Source organism: Geotrypetes seraphini, chromosome 1 (assembly GCF_902459505.1).
Source record: "Geotrypetes seraphini chromosome 1, aGeoSer1.1, whole genome shotgun sequence".
Taxonomy (NCBI): domain Eukaryota; kingdom Metazoa; phylum Chordata; class Amphibia; order Gymnophiona; family Dermophiidae; genus Geotrypetes; species Geotrypetes seraphini.
Genome location: NC_047084.1, coordinates 310,136,838 through 310,153,828, shown reverse-complemented (window position 1 = coordinate 310,153,828; position 16,991 = coordinate 310,136,838). Strand labels below are relative to the sequence as shown.

The 16,991-nt window shown below is 42.3% G+C and overlaps 1 protein-coding gene across 34 annotated transcripts in view; it reads right to left on the bottom strand.

Moving 5' to 3' along the window:
* Positions 1 to 16,991, bottom strand: part of ANK2 (ankyrin 2) — a 958,369-nt gene that overhangs the window by 249,760 nt on the left and 691,618 nt on the right. For 30 of the 34 annotated variants that reach the window (XM_033955859.1, XM_033955893.1, XM_033955875.1 and 27 more), the window contains 4 exons: positions 16,826 to 16,924; positions 7,228 to 7,425; positions 2,913 to 3,011; positions 1,895 to 1,993 (listed from right to left, as the gene is read on the bottom strand). In XM_033955859.1, coding sequence (XP_033811750.1) covers positions 1,895 to 1,993; positions 2,913 to 3,011; positions 7,228 to 7,425; positions 16,826 to 16,924 — 495 coding nt within the window. The remainder of the gene's footprint in view (positions 1 to 1,894; positions 1,994 to 2,912; positions 3,012 to 7,227; positions 7,426 to 16,825; positions 16,925 to 16,991) is intronic. The other 4 variants (XM_033955884.1, XM_033955979.1, XM_033955993.1 and 1 more) reach the window with 1 other exon arrangement.

Genomic DNA, 16,991 nt, shown 5'->3' with positions numbered 1-16,991 from the left:
TGGTGTAGCGAGGGTGAGAGGAGCCCAGAATGCTGGTGCTCTCCCCCAACCTTTTCTCCACACCTCACACCCCCATCCACTCCTTCCCTGCCCCATCCTGCCGCACATGTGCCCCTTCCCTGCACCTCTTCAACATTCGCAGCATGAGCTGCAATCCCAACTATCTACTCACGCCAATGTTAGCTCTTCCTCTGACGTCAGTTCTTAGGCGTGGGTCCAGGAAGTGATATCAGAGGAAGAGCTGCTGATGTGGCACGAGCAGCAGGTTGGGGGCTGCATCTCACATTACGAATGTTAAAGAGGTACGACGAAAGGGAAAGGGCGCGTGCATGTGCTAAGAGGGGGGCAGGGAAGGAGCAGGGGATGGAGAGAAGGACAGGTGCTGGTGCCCCCACCAATACGTCACCTGAGACAGACTGTTACCCTGCCTCCCCCTTACTACGCCACTGGGAAGTGGCGTAGTGAGGGTGAGAGGCACCCAGAGCAGTGGTGCCTCCCCTGCCCTCTTTTCCGTCCCCCATCCTACACAATCCTTCCTTGCTCCCCCCCCCCACACACACACTGCCACATGCACCACTTCCCTTCACCCATACCTCTAACGTTCCTGGCACAAGCAGCAACCCCCAACCTGCTCTCACACCTGCGTGGGTTCTCCCTATGACATCACTTCCTAGGCGCAGATCCAGGATGTGATGTCAGAAAAAGAGAAAACCCAAAAAATCTCTGTGGAGCGACGATGTTCCTAAATGGACTTTATTTGAAAGTGTCAAAGTTCCAAAGGTACACTGAAATCATCCACATAAAATAATTTCATCCACATAAAAATGAATCATCCACATAAAAGCCTTAAAGGACCTAGTCTGCTAGGGATACAGGACTCAACATGGTCTGCGTTTCGACAAAAAGTCTTCTTCAGGGGTCCCTGGGGGTCCTATAAAGGTGAGTACATGGGAAACAATTGTGTGGTGAGCTGGAAGTGAGACACTGCTTGCATTTGCAATAGAAAGGGCAGGTTGGGGGTTGCCACTGCTTGCACCAGGAACATTACAGAGGTACGGGGGAAGCGAAACGGCGTGCTTGCAGGACAGTGGGGGGGGCAGGGAAGGAGCAGGGGGTTGAGAGGAGGACGGGCATCACGCCCCTACCAAGATGGCGCCCAGGATGGACCCCCCCCCTCTTATTATGCCACTGCCACTGGGCACATCCTTCCCAATGATTCAGTTGCCTATGTTTTTACATCATCTGGGAAGGAAATTGGATTGTCTTTCATACATGGGTGTAGAAGACAACCTAAACTGTTTAGTGGATGAACAGGAAAAAAAAGTATCTATTAAATGTTGGAAATGCTCCTTGATTCCAGCAATAACGGATGAATCTGTTCCAGTAACAACAAGAGGCTTAAGCAGTTGGGCACACGATGGAAGGATCTTGCAGATGGTAGGAGTTTGATCAACAGACAAGACTCTTGTTGCCACATCAAAGGCAGACAAAACACAAATCCAAAACCAGCTTCTGCAGATCTTTCTTTAATCATTGAATTCAGTTGCCAATTGTTTATGATGTGTTAAGTTTTTCCATATTGATACTAATCTCAAATTTTTAGAGAATGACACAGAGACAAAGTTTGTCCCTGTTCCCGTGAGCTCTGTTCCTGTCCCCATCCCTGCCCCATCCCTGCAGGTTCTGTCTCTGTCTCTACCCTGTAGGCTCTGTCCCCACCCCCACCCCTTGGTTAACCGTGAATACCCATCCTCATGTCATTCTCTATTGGAAAGTACTATATTCCACCTCCTCCCCCCCAAAAATGAAATCTATATCTAAATCTCTCTCTTTCTGTCTATATATCTGTACAGAGTATGATTTGCAGCATGGGCTACACTCTGAGATATCTCACCTTGGCGGCAGCATGGGGATAGGCACCTTTCTCCAGCAACAGCAGCGCCACCTTCTGGTTGTCATAGTGAGCAGCAACATGGAGTGGAGTGAGGCCATTCTGCAAAGGGGTGTGGTTATTTTACATGATTAAGTCATTGTTAGCTTTGCCTTGGCTGCCATTAGAAGGTGATATGAAGCTACATAAAGACATGTTATATCATTATCCAAACAATACATAACTCAGTAACAACTGACTACAGACAACAATGCTCATGTTAGAATTCTAAGGATGTAAACCAAAAAACAAGACAGCTATTAGTGCTGTGCAGTTTAAGGGGTGTAGGTACTCTGGGACATTAGAAAACTGTGTATATAGGCTTATGCCCATGTATAGGGCTCATTATGACTCACCATACTGTGTGCTGCAAATATCTTATTTGTATGCATAGTACCATCTTCGCATAGGCATAGTTTGGCGTGAGCATGGAATGCAGCACTGCCCATTGCCCACTGCCAATATGACTTCCTTCCACCCCACCCTCATCCTCCCTCCAAGAAAGGAGGAATACTACATTGGTGCATTTTCAGTCTTGCTCTGAATATATGTCATGACATTCAGTCATTCAAAATGCTACCGCTACTAGTTTTGCAATGTATTTCAGGGCTAATAATGCTTGCAAAGTCCAGGATTTGAGTAGTACAATACACTGTAACTTATTTCACAGCTCTGGAGAAAGCATTCCGTCACATTAACCAATACATACTGTATGTGCAACAATGGCCTTACAAAATGAATATTTCATGCAATAGAAGACATTTTACTGTCTTTATCCTATTGTAGTTTTCATTTTTCGCTACAACAGTGCAATATTATTTGACCTCAGATATTTATACGAATAATTTTAATCGATTTATTCATTAAGATGACAATTTTAGATCCAAACATTCTAGACAAGTATCCCTGACTTTCCACATTTTTCCATGCCTTACTCTTATCCCTCCCCCCCCCCGCCCCAATCCTTTGTGAGTTACAATACCTTGCCAGTAAAATCAGGTGGGGCACGACGCTGCAGGAGGAGTTTTGCCACATCCAGGCTACCATACTTTGCTGCAACATGTAGTGGTGTAAAGCCCTTCTGCAAAGGTCCAATAAGAAGACACACTTACAAAGCTGTTATTTTCTGATTTATTCACCTGCAATATATTACTTTTAATTTTTCTACTGCACTGCTATGGTAAGTGGACACTATAAAAGCAATGATATAAACCAGACGCTAACATTTTTCTGTCCATTGCATGTGTAATTGTTTAAAATACTAGCACTTAAGAGTATGTGCACACATACTCACATATGTACTAGCAGGGCTCCTAAGCAGTATGCAGCAAATATCCACTTAACTTACAGAGTGAGTATCTACAAGGAGAGCACACACATGGGCAGAGCATAAATGGGGCTTCCACTTGCCACACCTAACTTATAGAACACTACACATTCTGCACATACCCTGCTGCATTTAGTGTACTGCACTTACATCAGCTCTATGGCTAGTGTAACTCCAGGCGCTCAAATGTTAGGCATGCCATTAGCGGGTTATGCCAGTTTCCATAATGGAACCTAGGTGCCTGGATTCTGTAATAGAATAGATATCTAGCACACAGTCTCAGGCCACCTAAATAGAGGTGCCCAGTTAAAGAATTCCCCTCGTAAACACGGCACCTTGTTTAAGAGGGCAAGTAGACACCTGCTTAGGAGCTATTTTATAAAATGCTAGCGTAAACGGCAGAAATCGGGTGTGCATTACAAGCGTGAACAGTTACACTTGCCCTTGAGCTGCTGTGAGATGCTCGCGCCTAGATTAATGGTGTACATGAATAGTAACACAGTAAATGATGGCAGATAAAAACTTGAATGATCCATCCAGTTTGCCCAAAAGTTACACTCATTATAAATTCATGCTTAAATTGAATCATCTTTTTTCTTTGATATTACTGGGTGCCGGACTGTTGAATCTTGACACCTTGGATTCCAACTGCTGGAGTTGCCATTGAAACCGACTCCAGCCTATCCAAACCGTCATTTGTGGGATACAGACCGTATAACACTGCCCAGCATCCTTCCTCATGTTCTAAATTATTGAAGTTCTCATTGAAGCCCTCCCCAGCCCATCTGCAAAGTACTGGCCCTTGTTCTTCAATTAATGCCATTCATCTTTTATTTAGAGATCCACAGTGTTCATTCCCATGCTTTTTTGAATTCCGTCTCCGGTTTTCTCTCCACCACCTCCTTCGGAAATGCATTCCAGGCATCTACCATCCTCTCCGTGAAAAAGAATTTCCTAACATTACTCCCAAGTCTACCGCCTCGCAACCTCAATTTATACTCTCTAGAGTGGCATATTATATAAATCTACGTGCGTATTTGAGAGTTCTGCTCAAACTCCACCCCTGCACAAGCCTCTTGGCAAAGTGCATATCCTTTTAAGCCAGTTAGTATTTTCCCCACAAAAGGGAAATTACTTTATAAAATTACCTCCTAAGGATTTTTAATTAATTAATTAAATTTAAGTATTTATATACCACTTATAGTCTAAGTGGTTTACATTCAGGTTTTAAGCATTTTTCCCTCTCTGTCCCAGTAGGCTCACACTCTATCTAATGTACTTGGGGCAATGGGGGATTAAGTGACTTGCTCAGGGTCACGGGAGCAGTAAGGGATTTGAACCCACAACCTCAGGGTGCTGAGGCTGTGGCTCTAACCACTGCACCATACACTTCCCAACCACTGCACGCACATAAACTTTGTTTTATGCATGTACAAAGACTCATATAAAATGATCCTATGGGCAGAAGTACGCACGGTGAGAAGGTGGTGCGTATTTTATATGACCCATATGTACAAGTGTGTTTAGAGGGCGAGTTTGGGCAGAGCAGTTGCAGCTGCATGTGTTGTTTATGAAATGCACATGTACTTCACCTACATACAATTACACCTGAGCAAATATAAATGTATAGTGACTATATTTTAGCCACAGTTATATAGGCTTCCCATGGTTATTTTATAAACACATATACCCCTGGATTCTATATATGGTGCCCAAAATTGTGTGCCTAAATTTGAGCACGCTGCTGAGATGTGCACACAAATGAATTTGTTAACAAGCTCTTAACCATCAGTAACCAATTATTGGATGTTAATTGGCAATTATTAAAATGTGTGCGCACATCTGACTGCGCACTATTCTATAAGACAGGGTGCCTAACTCCCATAGTGCCTATACCAAAAGGGACCTCCAAAATGTATTATTTTACCACTAACGCGTTATTTCGGCACAGCTCTCATTTTATGCGATGAGACCTAGTGACTCACAACCTGGGTTAACAGTAAAATGACACATCTTAATGTCTCTTCTGCCTTGCTGCGTCATGTGCTTAGAGCAAGCTGCCCGAGTTTAGTGTCAAAGTATTTTAGCTTCCGTTGCACGTAATGGCTCTGCATGGTCTTTTCCGTGCTTCGTAGCGTCCTCTGCTAACACTATGTAAATGTAGTACAACAAGGTCATTTATATTAAAATGAGCACCCTGGGCGATGCCCGGACATTGCCTGATGATGCACAAAATGAAGCACTGGCCTTTAACACTCCAAAATTACTGGCAGGTGTGTAAATGCCAGTCGTGTTGAACTGCGTGTATTAAAAATACATCTCAGACGCGTGTGTTAAAAGTGTAGCTGTATATTGCAATACAGTGAGGGTGTTTTAGAAAATTTCAAGATGTGTAGGAGCCATTAACAAAATATTGCAATGATTAAATGATCCTTTTCCCTTGATTTACAGGTTCAATTACGAGAGGGGAGGGGGGATAATTTTATTAATGTATATTGTACATTGTATTTGATTATATAATAGGAAGGGTTGGGTGGGTGGGGTTAATAGAATTTTATGTGTACTCTTGATGACTATTAAGTGATATATTTATGATCTATTTGTTATATTATATTGATGCACTTATTGTATGTTTAAAATTGAATAAAGAATTTTAAGAAAAAAGTGTAGCTTGAGCGTGTGCGTCAAAAGTGTACACCAGCATGACAGATGAAGATATATTTATCATACTTGATGGGGGGTGCCATATATACGTGTGTTAAAAATGCATCTCGTACACATGTCTTAAAGATGTATCTCATGCGTATTCGCTGAATGCATTTGAGGGCAGGCCTGGGGCTGCAGATTGCATGAAAGGTAGAAGTTAAAAAAAAAAATAAAAAAATACAGGGGCAGCATATATGTCCTGCAGCAGCAGTGTTGAGAAAAGCATGTGCATGGTTTGCTGGTAGTTCTCTGCCCCTCCACTCTGCCTATGGCATCAACAGACACTATGACATGCGCCCATGATACGCCATAGTAAGGCACGGCTATGATTGATGCTAGGAGGATACTCGATGAAGTTACAGGGAAATACTTTTAAAACCAATTGGAGGAAATTTTTTTCCACTCAGAGAATAGTTAAGCTCTGGAATGTGTTGCCAGAGGATGTGGTAAGAGCGGATAGCATAGCTGTTTTAAGAAAGGTTTGGACAAGTTCCTGGAGGAAAAGTCCACAGTCTGTTATTGAGAAAGACATGGGGGGAAGCCACTGCTTGCCCTGGATTGATAGCATGGAATAGTGCTACTCCTTGGGTTTTAGCCAGGTACTAGTGACCTGGATTGGCCACCGTGAAAACGGGCTACTGGGCTTGATGGACCATTAGTCTGACCCAGTAAGGCTATTCTTATGTTCATTTCCTGGCACATTTATGCCTCTTTCTGTGGATTATTCTGCGCATGTGTCAGTTGCTTTCTCCAATGGCTGAGCTGATGGAATTTCTGTGGAGCTCATTTGCATGCAGAGTTTTTGCAGCATCGCTCGTCTTTTTGAAATCTGATAATTTACCAGTCCATAGGATTTAAAACAGCGGGGCCTCAGCGTCTTAAAAGAAAAATACAGCTTCTGAGCAGTGTTTAATATTTCACAGATTCGCACACAGCATGATGTTACAAGTTTTGCTGTTCAATCTTTATTTTGAAAGGTCAATAAGCAGCTCCTCAACAATGTTCCCCATTTGATTTAGGCACTGGGTGTTGTAGTAAAGGCTTTGCAGTGAACCAGATCCAATTAGTAGACAATGATGTGTGACTCTTGTTCACAAGGTTGCTCCCATGAATTTGGGAGAATTAGAAAGGAGCATCTTTTAAAAATCTGAAAGACCATGACTCGACATTAATATTTTTAAGCTCAGCAGGATATTACTGCTTGTCACGAATATGAATGATGCTTTCATACAGCAACACCAAAATGTCTGAGCCTTATTCTTACCTTGGTTGCTAAGGAATGTGCAGCTCCTGCCTCCAGAAGGACTGAAGCTACATCTACCTGTCCCTCCCTGGCTGAGATGTGCAGCGGGGTGTATCCATTGGTAGTGGCAGCATCCGGATGAGCCATGTGCTGAAGCAGGAGTTGGACGATCTCTGTTTTACCCAGACGAGAGGCAATATGCAGAGGAGTCTGCTCCTCCTAAAACACAAGACAGATAATTACAGTGGACTGAAAGAGTGATCAGTGATAAACCGGCACAAACACGCATTGTGCACATCTAGTGGCACCACAGAAATAAGTCACAGTGGCTCATAAAATAAATTAATATTAACCTATGCATTTCTATTTTGCTTTACCTTTCAGTTTAAAGCAGATCACATAATAAAAGCATAAGAGAACATCATAAACAAAATCAATCAATTCTATACATTTCAATTTACCAGTCCTCTAAGACATCATCAATGACAATTAATCACAATTATTTAACCTGACGTTATATATTTTTGGGAACAGCCATGCTTTCAATTATTGTCTAAACACATTAAATAGGAAAGAAGCAGATAAATCCTTCCCTCTCCACAGACTCACTTCTGCTATTGTGAATTTCTTTGTCTACGATCTGTGCCAGCTCAGGAGTTTATAGTGCATAACTCAAGCACACAATGAAAGCTCACTGCAGTACAGGATTATATCCTGCACACTCCTCACAGCAGCTAGCCCTACAAATAATATAAGAGGCCCGTCTCTTTCTTCAAGAGCAGGATCTATTTTATTAAGCTGTTAGGTGCCATCGACTCATGTTTGAGTGCTAGTGACTTGATGAGCGTCATCAAGTTTTCATGGCAGAATACAGAAGCAGATTGCCAGGCCTTTCTTCTGCGCCATATAAATCTGAAGTTGTTGCATCAAACACAATCCTCCGCCTCCAACAGTGCACATTTGCTGCTGCCCAGATGGGTGGGTACATCGTTAGGCTGACATTTCCACCGAAACCTTTTTGCCTTGGGAGGCCCTGCTGGTAGTGAAACTACCAACGACATAGCTTTCAGTTTCTCAGATGTGCGCAAGCCCCAGTGGCACGACAAGCCCATGTACCATGACTGGGGTTTTATTTTAAATAATCTTTATTCATTTTAAAATAAATTCAATAAGTGAAGAACAATAAATAAACCATTTATACTATAGACATCACTTAAAATATTACAAGATTCTTACAGAAGAATTGCACATCCAGGAAGGGAGAGGGGAGGGTGGGAGGAATATAAAGGTTTTAAAGACTGGGGTTTTATTAAGCTACCGGTAGGCAAAAGTTTGTCATGCAGATTCATAAGGAACGGTATGTCATCACTGAAAGACCATCCTTCTTAAATTTGGTGCCTGTTGTTGAACACCAGCAGGGGTTTAAAGCAGGTCCATGTGTGGCAGAAGTGGCTCTGTATATGATTATCTGCAGTAGTCCCTACTTCCTAAGTGATGGTGACGTTTGGCACTACAGCTCAGGCTCCAAGAAAAACGACAGTTCTCCATGGACTATGTATACGTTTCAGCCATACAAGTGGTTATATCACCCACGTGACAAAGCCAAACTGGGAAAGGATTCCAAAGATAACAGTCTGGAAGAGACCTCAAACATATGTGTAGACATTCCCACCTAAATAGTCAGTATAAACACCAACTACCCTTGACATCTTATGTTACCTCATTATAATAGGTTTTTGATTATGAGTCAGTTTTTGTTTATTTTGGTACAAATCCAGGGAAGGGTGGGGGGTTATTTCTTTCATTTGATTTTTAAATATTTACACTTGGGTTGGGTGGGAGGATGGAAGGTTATGGCTAATAGGGTAAGGTTATTGGGGAAATCTATGTTTCTGTGTTTTATTAAATTATCATTAGATGGGTGGGTAGGGGTAGGGGGAAACGGTTGGTTATGTATATTTAAAAGTTAAATGTGCTTATATTGACTTATTATATATGATATATTTATGTATTGCACTATTGAAGATTGTAAAATCAATAAAGATTAAAAAAAAACACCAACTACCCAGAGTGTGCCCCTCAGTTACTCCTCTTTCACTGTATGATACAGGACTACAGTAGGAATTCCATTCCTTTAGTTCACAACAACCTCTTCAAAAAAATTGTATTAAATAATTTAACTTATCTGTGGCAACTGTTAACATGACAGATGAAAAGCCTGGCTTTAAGCATTGTTAAATGCAGCCATAAAATATCTTCAGTAGACACTCGTGAGGCTTGCATTGACTGCCCAGCTTGAAACAAAATGTCTCCACAGTCAAGAAAAATTAGAGAACTAAAAACTATGGGATTTTCTGCTTTGAAGTTTCAAGTTCAAGTTTCAAGTTTCAAGTTTATTAGGTGACTTGATTAATCGCTTAATCAAATTTCTAAGCGATGTACACATTAAAATTTACATTTGTTAGGGGACAATACAATACATACAAATACTTAGATAAGACTAAGTTGCACTCAGTTTAACATATTCTAAACATTGGGTAAGGAGGGATGAAATACAATTCATAAAGTAAAGAAGAAACATTAAGGGAAAATACAAAAGGGTAATAAATAACAAAGGTATAATAAAGTAAAATGGAGTAATAAGATAATAAAATTAGGTTGCAAAGGCATCTTTAAAAAGGAAAGTTTTTAAGTTACTTTTAAATTTCCCAAATTCCTTCTCCTCCCTTAAAGAAATAGGGAGGGCATTCCAAGTCTGTGGTGCTGTACATGAAAAAATAAATTGTCGTCTCGTGTTAATAATTTTCAGTGAGGGGATAGACAGTAAGTTTTGTTCGTTAGATCTTAAAATTCTCCTTGCAGAATATGGAATAAGTAACTTAAATAAAAATGCAGGGGTCATATTATATAGGGTTTTAAAGATGATTATACACAGTTTATAAGTAATTCTGTGAATGACTGGGAGCCAGTGAGCATTTTTGAGAAGTGGTGTTACATGGTCAAATTTTTTTGACTTGGTTATTAGTTTAATTGATGCATTTTGTATAATTTGTAGCCGTTTTATTTCATGTAAAGCAATTCCTTTAAATAAAGAATTGCAGTAGTCGATTTTAGACATCACCAAAGAGTGAATCAGTATATTAAGTGCTTTGGGACATAGAAATTTAGAGATGGAACGAATTTTACGTAACCTATAAAAGGTAGTTTTCACAATGTTACTAATATGGTCATGGAAATTAAGTTTATTATCAAAGATTAAATTTTAATATTTTTGATTGATTGTAGGGGAACATTTTGAATTGAACAAGAGGGAAACTATCCTTCCAAGGAAAAAGCATGACATTAGTTTTTTTGATATTGAGAGCCAATCTGTTTTTATCCAGCCAACGATGAATTAGGTCAAGTTTTTCATTAATAGCCGAAATTTCAATTATGTTATTATTATTTAGAGGATGCAGTAGCTGTATGTCATCAGCATAGGCAAAAACATGAAAGCCTACAGATTGGCATAATGTCATTAGTGGTGCAAGAAAAATATTGAAAAGCAAAGGTGAAAGAATAGATCCTTGGGGAACCCCATGTGTAATCTGTGAAGGTGTGGATGAAGATTCATTGAAAAGAACTGTGGATGTGCGATCACTGAAGTAAGATGTAAACCAGGCAAGAACTTCATCTGTAACCCCAATAGATTGGAGTCTGTTAAGGAGTAATTGGTGATCAATCGTATCAAACGCTGCTGAGAGATCAACAGAAGTTAACAGCACCGATTGATGATGATCTAAGAAATATTGAATAGTGGTTGTCATGCCAATAAGGGAGTTTTCCGTGCTATGGTGCTGTCTAAAACCAATTTGATTCGGATGTAACACGTTAGTTTTTTCTACAAACTCTGAAATTTGGTTGAAAACAATTTTTTCTGTTAATTTTGCCAAAAATGGGATGTAAGATATTGGTCTATAATTGGACAGGTCAGCGTGACCAATATTTTTATCTTTAATAATAGGGCGGATATATGACTTTTTCCAATCCAAGGGCACAGTGTGTTGGTTTAAACTTTCGGTAACTAATACATGAATCAAAGGTCCAAAGATGAAAAGAACAAAACCCCACAAAAGCCTATTCTGATGTCCGCCTCTACGAAATATACTGCTAACATCAGGGAGCATGAGGGAAAGTTTCCCTGCTCCTGAAAGACTTACTTCCTGCAGCAGCCTCTTGCCTCTTCTGCTTGCAAAAGCCACCAGCTTTTTTCAGCTACAAGGCATGACACTGACAGGCATAGTAGCTGCAGCCCTCGTGATGGGCCCCAAAGTGATGGACTAGTTGAGCAGAAGGTGACAGAAGGTAGTGATCAATGGAGATCGCTCTGACGAAAGGGATGTTACCAATGGTGTACCTCAAAGTACGGTTCTTGGGCCTGTTCTTTTTAACATTTTTATAAGTGATATTGCTGAAGGGCTGTCAGGTAAGATTTGCCTATGCAGGTGATACCAAAATCTGCAATAGAGTAGACACCCCTGATGGCTGGCTAACATAAGGAAGGACCTACTGAGAAATGGTCTAAAATTTGGCAGCTAAGATTTAATACTAAGAAATGCAAGATCATGCATTTGGACTGCAAAGACCTGAGGGAATGGTGAAGTTTAGGGGGTAAAAAACTTTTGTGCACTAAAGAGGAGTGGGACATGGGTGTGATAGTATGTGATGATTTTAAGGTGGCCAAATAGGTTGAAAAGGCGACAGCAAAAGCTAGAAGGATGCTTGGATGCATAGGGAGAGGAATGGCCAGTAGAAAAAAGGAGGTATTGATGCCCCTGTATAAGACTCTGCTGAGACCTCATTTAGAATATTATGTACAATTCTGGAGACCACACCTTCAAAAAGATATAAATAGGATGGAGTCAGTCCAGAGGAAGGCTACTAGAATGGTTGGTGGTCTATGTCAGTGTTTTTCAACCGCTGTTCCGCGGCACACTAGTGTGCCGCGAGATGTTGCCTGGTGTGCCGCAGGGCCGCCATCAGGGCAGTACTACCAGTCCTGCATTCAGGGGCCCGGAGCTGACAGGGGGCCCAAGGCAGGGGCACCAGTAGCTCGCCAAGGCAAAGTGAGTCGATCACCCAGGACTCACTTTGTCTTGGCGATCTAATCTATCGAGCCGATAAGTCTTCTTCTCCCCGATGTCAATTCTGCAGTCGGAGAGGAAGTTCGGGCCAGCCAATCGCTGCCTGGCTGGGCGGAACTTCCTCTCCGATTGCAGAATTGACGTCAGGGAGAGCATGCGTCGGCGTCGGCTTTGGGGCCTGTTATCCATTGGTGGGTCCTGTTCCCCGATGGCAGCGGCAGTGGCAGTGGCTTGGGGAACGGCAGGGAGAAAGAAAGAAAAGGGGGCAGGCAGGGAAACAGAAGGAAAGAAGAGAAACAGAAAAAAAGAAAGAAAGGTCAGGGAGAGAGGAAGAAAAAGTTGGGGGAGGGAATGAGGTGTGGAGGAGAGAAAGCATACAGGCTGATAGAAGGGAAGAAAGATTGGATGCACAGTCAGAAGAAGAAAATGCAACCAGAAATCACCAGACAAGGTAGGAAAAATGATTTTATTTTAAATTTAGCAAAGTGGAGGCAGTATTACCACAGTTTTCAAAGGAATTTGCCCAAATAACTTAATAGTTAACTGGGTAAATTCCCAGAGATGAAAACTTCCCTTCACTTACTATGCACAGTTCTGATTTATATCTGCTGTCTATATTTTACAATATGGTCACCTTTTACTAAACCGCAATAGTGGTTTTTAGCGCAGGGAGCCTATGAGCGTCAAGAGCAGCGCTGGGCATTCAGCGCAGCTCCCTGCGCTAAAAACTGCTATTGTGGTTTAGTAAAAGGATGGAGGGTATATTTGTCTATTTTTGTATGCTATAAAAACCAAATACAGAGAGAGACTGAGAGCTGTTGACGAAGAGCTACGTGTGTGTCTTTCTTCGATTCCAGCCAGAATATCAGCTTTGTGTTCAGCCAAACAGGCCCAGGTTTCGCACTGAATAAAGTATTTTATAATTTTTCACTATTCTGTTTACTTAATATTTCATAATAAAGTAATTATAAAATACTTTCTTTGTGTTTATTTGATTCCTATTCAAGAGAATTACTTTATATATAGTCAATATAGGCACAGAGTTAAATTTTTTAACATTTTCTAATGGTGGTGTGCCTCGTGATTTTTTTCATGAAATAAGTGTGCCTTTGCCCAAAAAAGGTTGAAAAACACTGGTCTATGTCATATGGCGTTTGGTGACCGACTCAAAGATCTCAAAATATATATTTTGGAGGAAAGGCAGAAGAGGGGAGATAAGATAGAAATGTTTAAATACCTATGTGGCATAAATACAAATGAGGCGAGTCTCTTTCAGTTGAAAGGAAACTCCAGAGTGAGAGGTCATGGGATGGAGTTAAGAGTTGATAGGCTCAGAAGTAATCTAAGGAAACACTTTTTTTTACAGAAAGGGTGGTAGATGCGTGGAATAGTCTCCAGGTAGAGGTGGTAGAGACAAACACTGGGATCTCTTAGGGAGAGGAAGACATAGTGAATGCTGTCATATTTCTATGTTACTCCCTCATGCTCACCAATGTGGTACCAACATTGTGGTGACGGTGAGCTTCTGAGAGCCCTGCCTGGAGAGTCATCAGTTCTGAAAAAGGAAAGGGGCTGTCCTGTTGCAAAATGGTACACAGCAGACACTACCTCTACAGCTCTGATTGTGCAATTGGCACTGAAGCCTATTGACAGTGCTGAGCCAACTGACATTGTTTCTTCTGGGAAGTTGCAGTCCATCCCAGAACCACATAAGAGAACTACATATCACCCTCACTCTCCTTCCTGCTGGCAGATTCTATATTTCCCTCATTGCCTGGTATGCCGGGAGTCTCTGAATCCTAGATGTTCTTCTCATGCTTGCTCTTCTAGAAGATCTCCAGGAATACCACTGGATCCTTCTCCCAAGCCAATTAAGACATCATTGCCAGATTATACATCCTATTCCAAATTTTTGCAAAAGATATCTAAAGATCTGGATATCATGGCACCACAGCAAAGCATCCAGGATTACTCCAGTACCTTGATACACCTGAAATAGTAATTGTTCTACCATTTCATGATGTTTTACTCAAGCATCATCAGGAGATTTGGGATGCCCCATATACTACCTGATGCACTTCAAAAACCATAGAAACTAAATATAGGATTCATTGATCTATGGGCACAACTAGCACAGCTGCAGACTGAATATCGGGCCTAAGATCTTTAGTATGGGTTCTGTGCTGTTCATAACACATATCAAAACTACTAAATGTTCTCCCAAAGTTTTGCATTTCTTGGCTCTCTCCAGACTGACCGTAACTGGGTTTGGATCAGTCAGCAGCTGACCTGCATCAGACAGCCTTTGGGATATGGAGTAGAAAATGACACAGAGAAAAATTTGTCCCCGTTACCACCCCATCCCTGCGACCATCTCCCTGTCCCGCCCCATCCCTGTACCCGCCCCATCCCTGCGACTACTGTCCCTGTAGCATCCATACAAGCCTCAGTACTGCAATATTTAGCTTATTCCTTCCTTATAAATCAAAGTTCTGGCTGCTGAACTAGAGAAAGAGATGTTCAGCTGTCAGGGCTTTGTTTATAAATTTTTATCAACACAACTAATATACTACTTTATCCTAAAGCAAAAAAAAAAAAAAACCCAAGAAATTTTTTTTCTACCTTTGTTGTCTGGTTTCTGCTTTCCTCATCTTCTCGTTCAATACCTTCCATTCATTGTCTGTCTTCTCTCTGCATCTTCCATTTGCTCTGTTACTGTGCCTCTCCCTTCACCCCCCCCCCCCATTGGTCTGGCACCCATCTTCTTCCCTCCGCTCCCCCCATAGTCTGGCATCTATGTCTTCTTCCCTTCCAGTGTCTTCTCCCCACTCTCTGTTCCCCATTTCTCTTCAGTGTCTTCTCCCCACTCTATGTTCCCCATTTCCCTTTAGCGTCATCTCCCCACTCTGTCTTCCACATTTCCCTCCAGTATCTGTTGCTCTCCACCCCCTTCAGCGTCTGTTTCATTCCTTTCCACCACTACCTTTCCCTCTCACCATCCCCTTCATCATGTGTTCCTTTCTACCGCCCTTCAGCACCCCTTGTGTGGTCTGACCATCTCCTTCCCTCCCTCCCTCCCTCCCTCTTACCTTCATGGCGCGTTACAATGTAATTTGTGCAAGCCGCTGGAGCCTACGAGCTTGGTCCCCATCCCATCCCCACAAATCATTTCGCTTCTGTGTTCCTATTTTCCCCATTTCCAATATCTCCCCTATGTATCTGCCATTGCTTCCCCTCCCCGTGTCCATATACCATCCCCATGTATGTTCCCTTTATGTCTCTGTTCCTACACCCCCATGCACATAATTTCCCCTCCATGTATCTCCCCTTTATGTCTCTTTCCCTATGCCCCCATGCACATAATTTCCCCTCTGTTTCTGTTACCTTCCTGTGTCCAGATTTCCCCTCTCTTCCTCTTCCACACCAATGTGTCTCTTCTCTGCAACCCCATCTAGCTTCTTTCCCTCTTTCTTCCCCCCCCCTGCTTCCAGCATCTGGCTCACCTGCCTGTCCTCCCCTTTCTTTCCTGCTGTAGGTTTCTTTCTCTCCCTCTTTATCCCCTTGGCCCAGAATCGCTTTCCCTTTTACTCCCTCCATCCTAGTGTGAGCCGGGAACACACGTGATCACAGATCACTCAGTCCAGCAGCCCCCTCCCACCCGATCGCAGCGTTCCACTATTTCCCTCCCTCCACTTCACCTTAGGTGATGGCTTTAATTATTTTTCTCCCAGCTGCAAGCTTTCAATAAGCCGCGCATGCGCAACTGCTTAAACTGTTGAATCTTCTCCTCTGACGCAACCGGAAACAGGAAGTTGCATCAGAGGAGAAGATTCAACAACTCGAGCAGCCGCGCACGAGACCTAATGAAAGGTGTGGCTGGGAGAAGAAGAATTAAAGTCGGCACCTAAGGTGAGGTGGAGGGAGGGATTTGGCAGGACGTGAGATGCGACGATCAGGTGGGGATGCTGGACCGCGCGATCTGTGATTGCTTCACAGGGCGGTGAATGGCTTTGTCCCCATCCTCGCAGTGATCACTATTTTTTCTCTCCCTGTTTCGTCGGGTTACCCGCAGCTACCCGCGGCTACCCGCGAGTAACAACCACCGTGTCATTGTCTAATATAGTGCATCAAGACTCAATGCACAACAATCTGAAAATTTTTGGACTATACAAGGACTGGGTAATTATATAATTGGTTACCTGAATTCAAAGGGCAAAAAAAAAGATGCCTATTTGCAGTCTATTTTGTAAAGGGTTAGGGTATAAGAACATGGATAAGGAAGTTATACATTCATGGGTGCTAGTGAACTTACAACTTCCTTTGAACACCAGCCCAATAGTAATTGCTGACAATAACCACTGAACAGGTACACAAGCACAGCAGCAAGACAACTTATAGCAGCTGGAAATCACTCTCATCTCTCATACCTTATTACAGTTATTACACAGAAGTAAACTATAGAGCAGGGGCAGAAAGTGGCATAGCTGGGTACATACCCTGGCTCTGGCATCAACAAGGGCACCATTTCTCAGGAGGCAACGAACCACTTCCACCTGCCCAGCGCGTGCTGCCATGTGAAGTGCAGTCTCCCCACGCTGCAAAGAAATGTTTTACATCAGAAATCTTCAGCACTCTCTACTATTTATTAATGAATATCTTCAC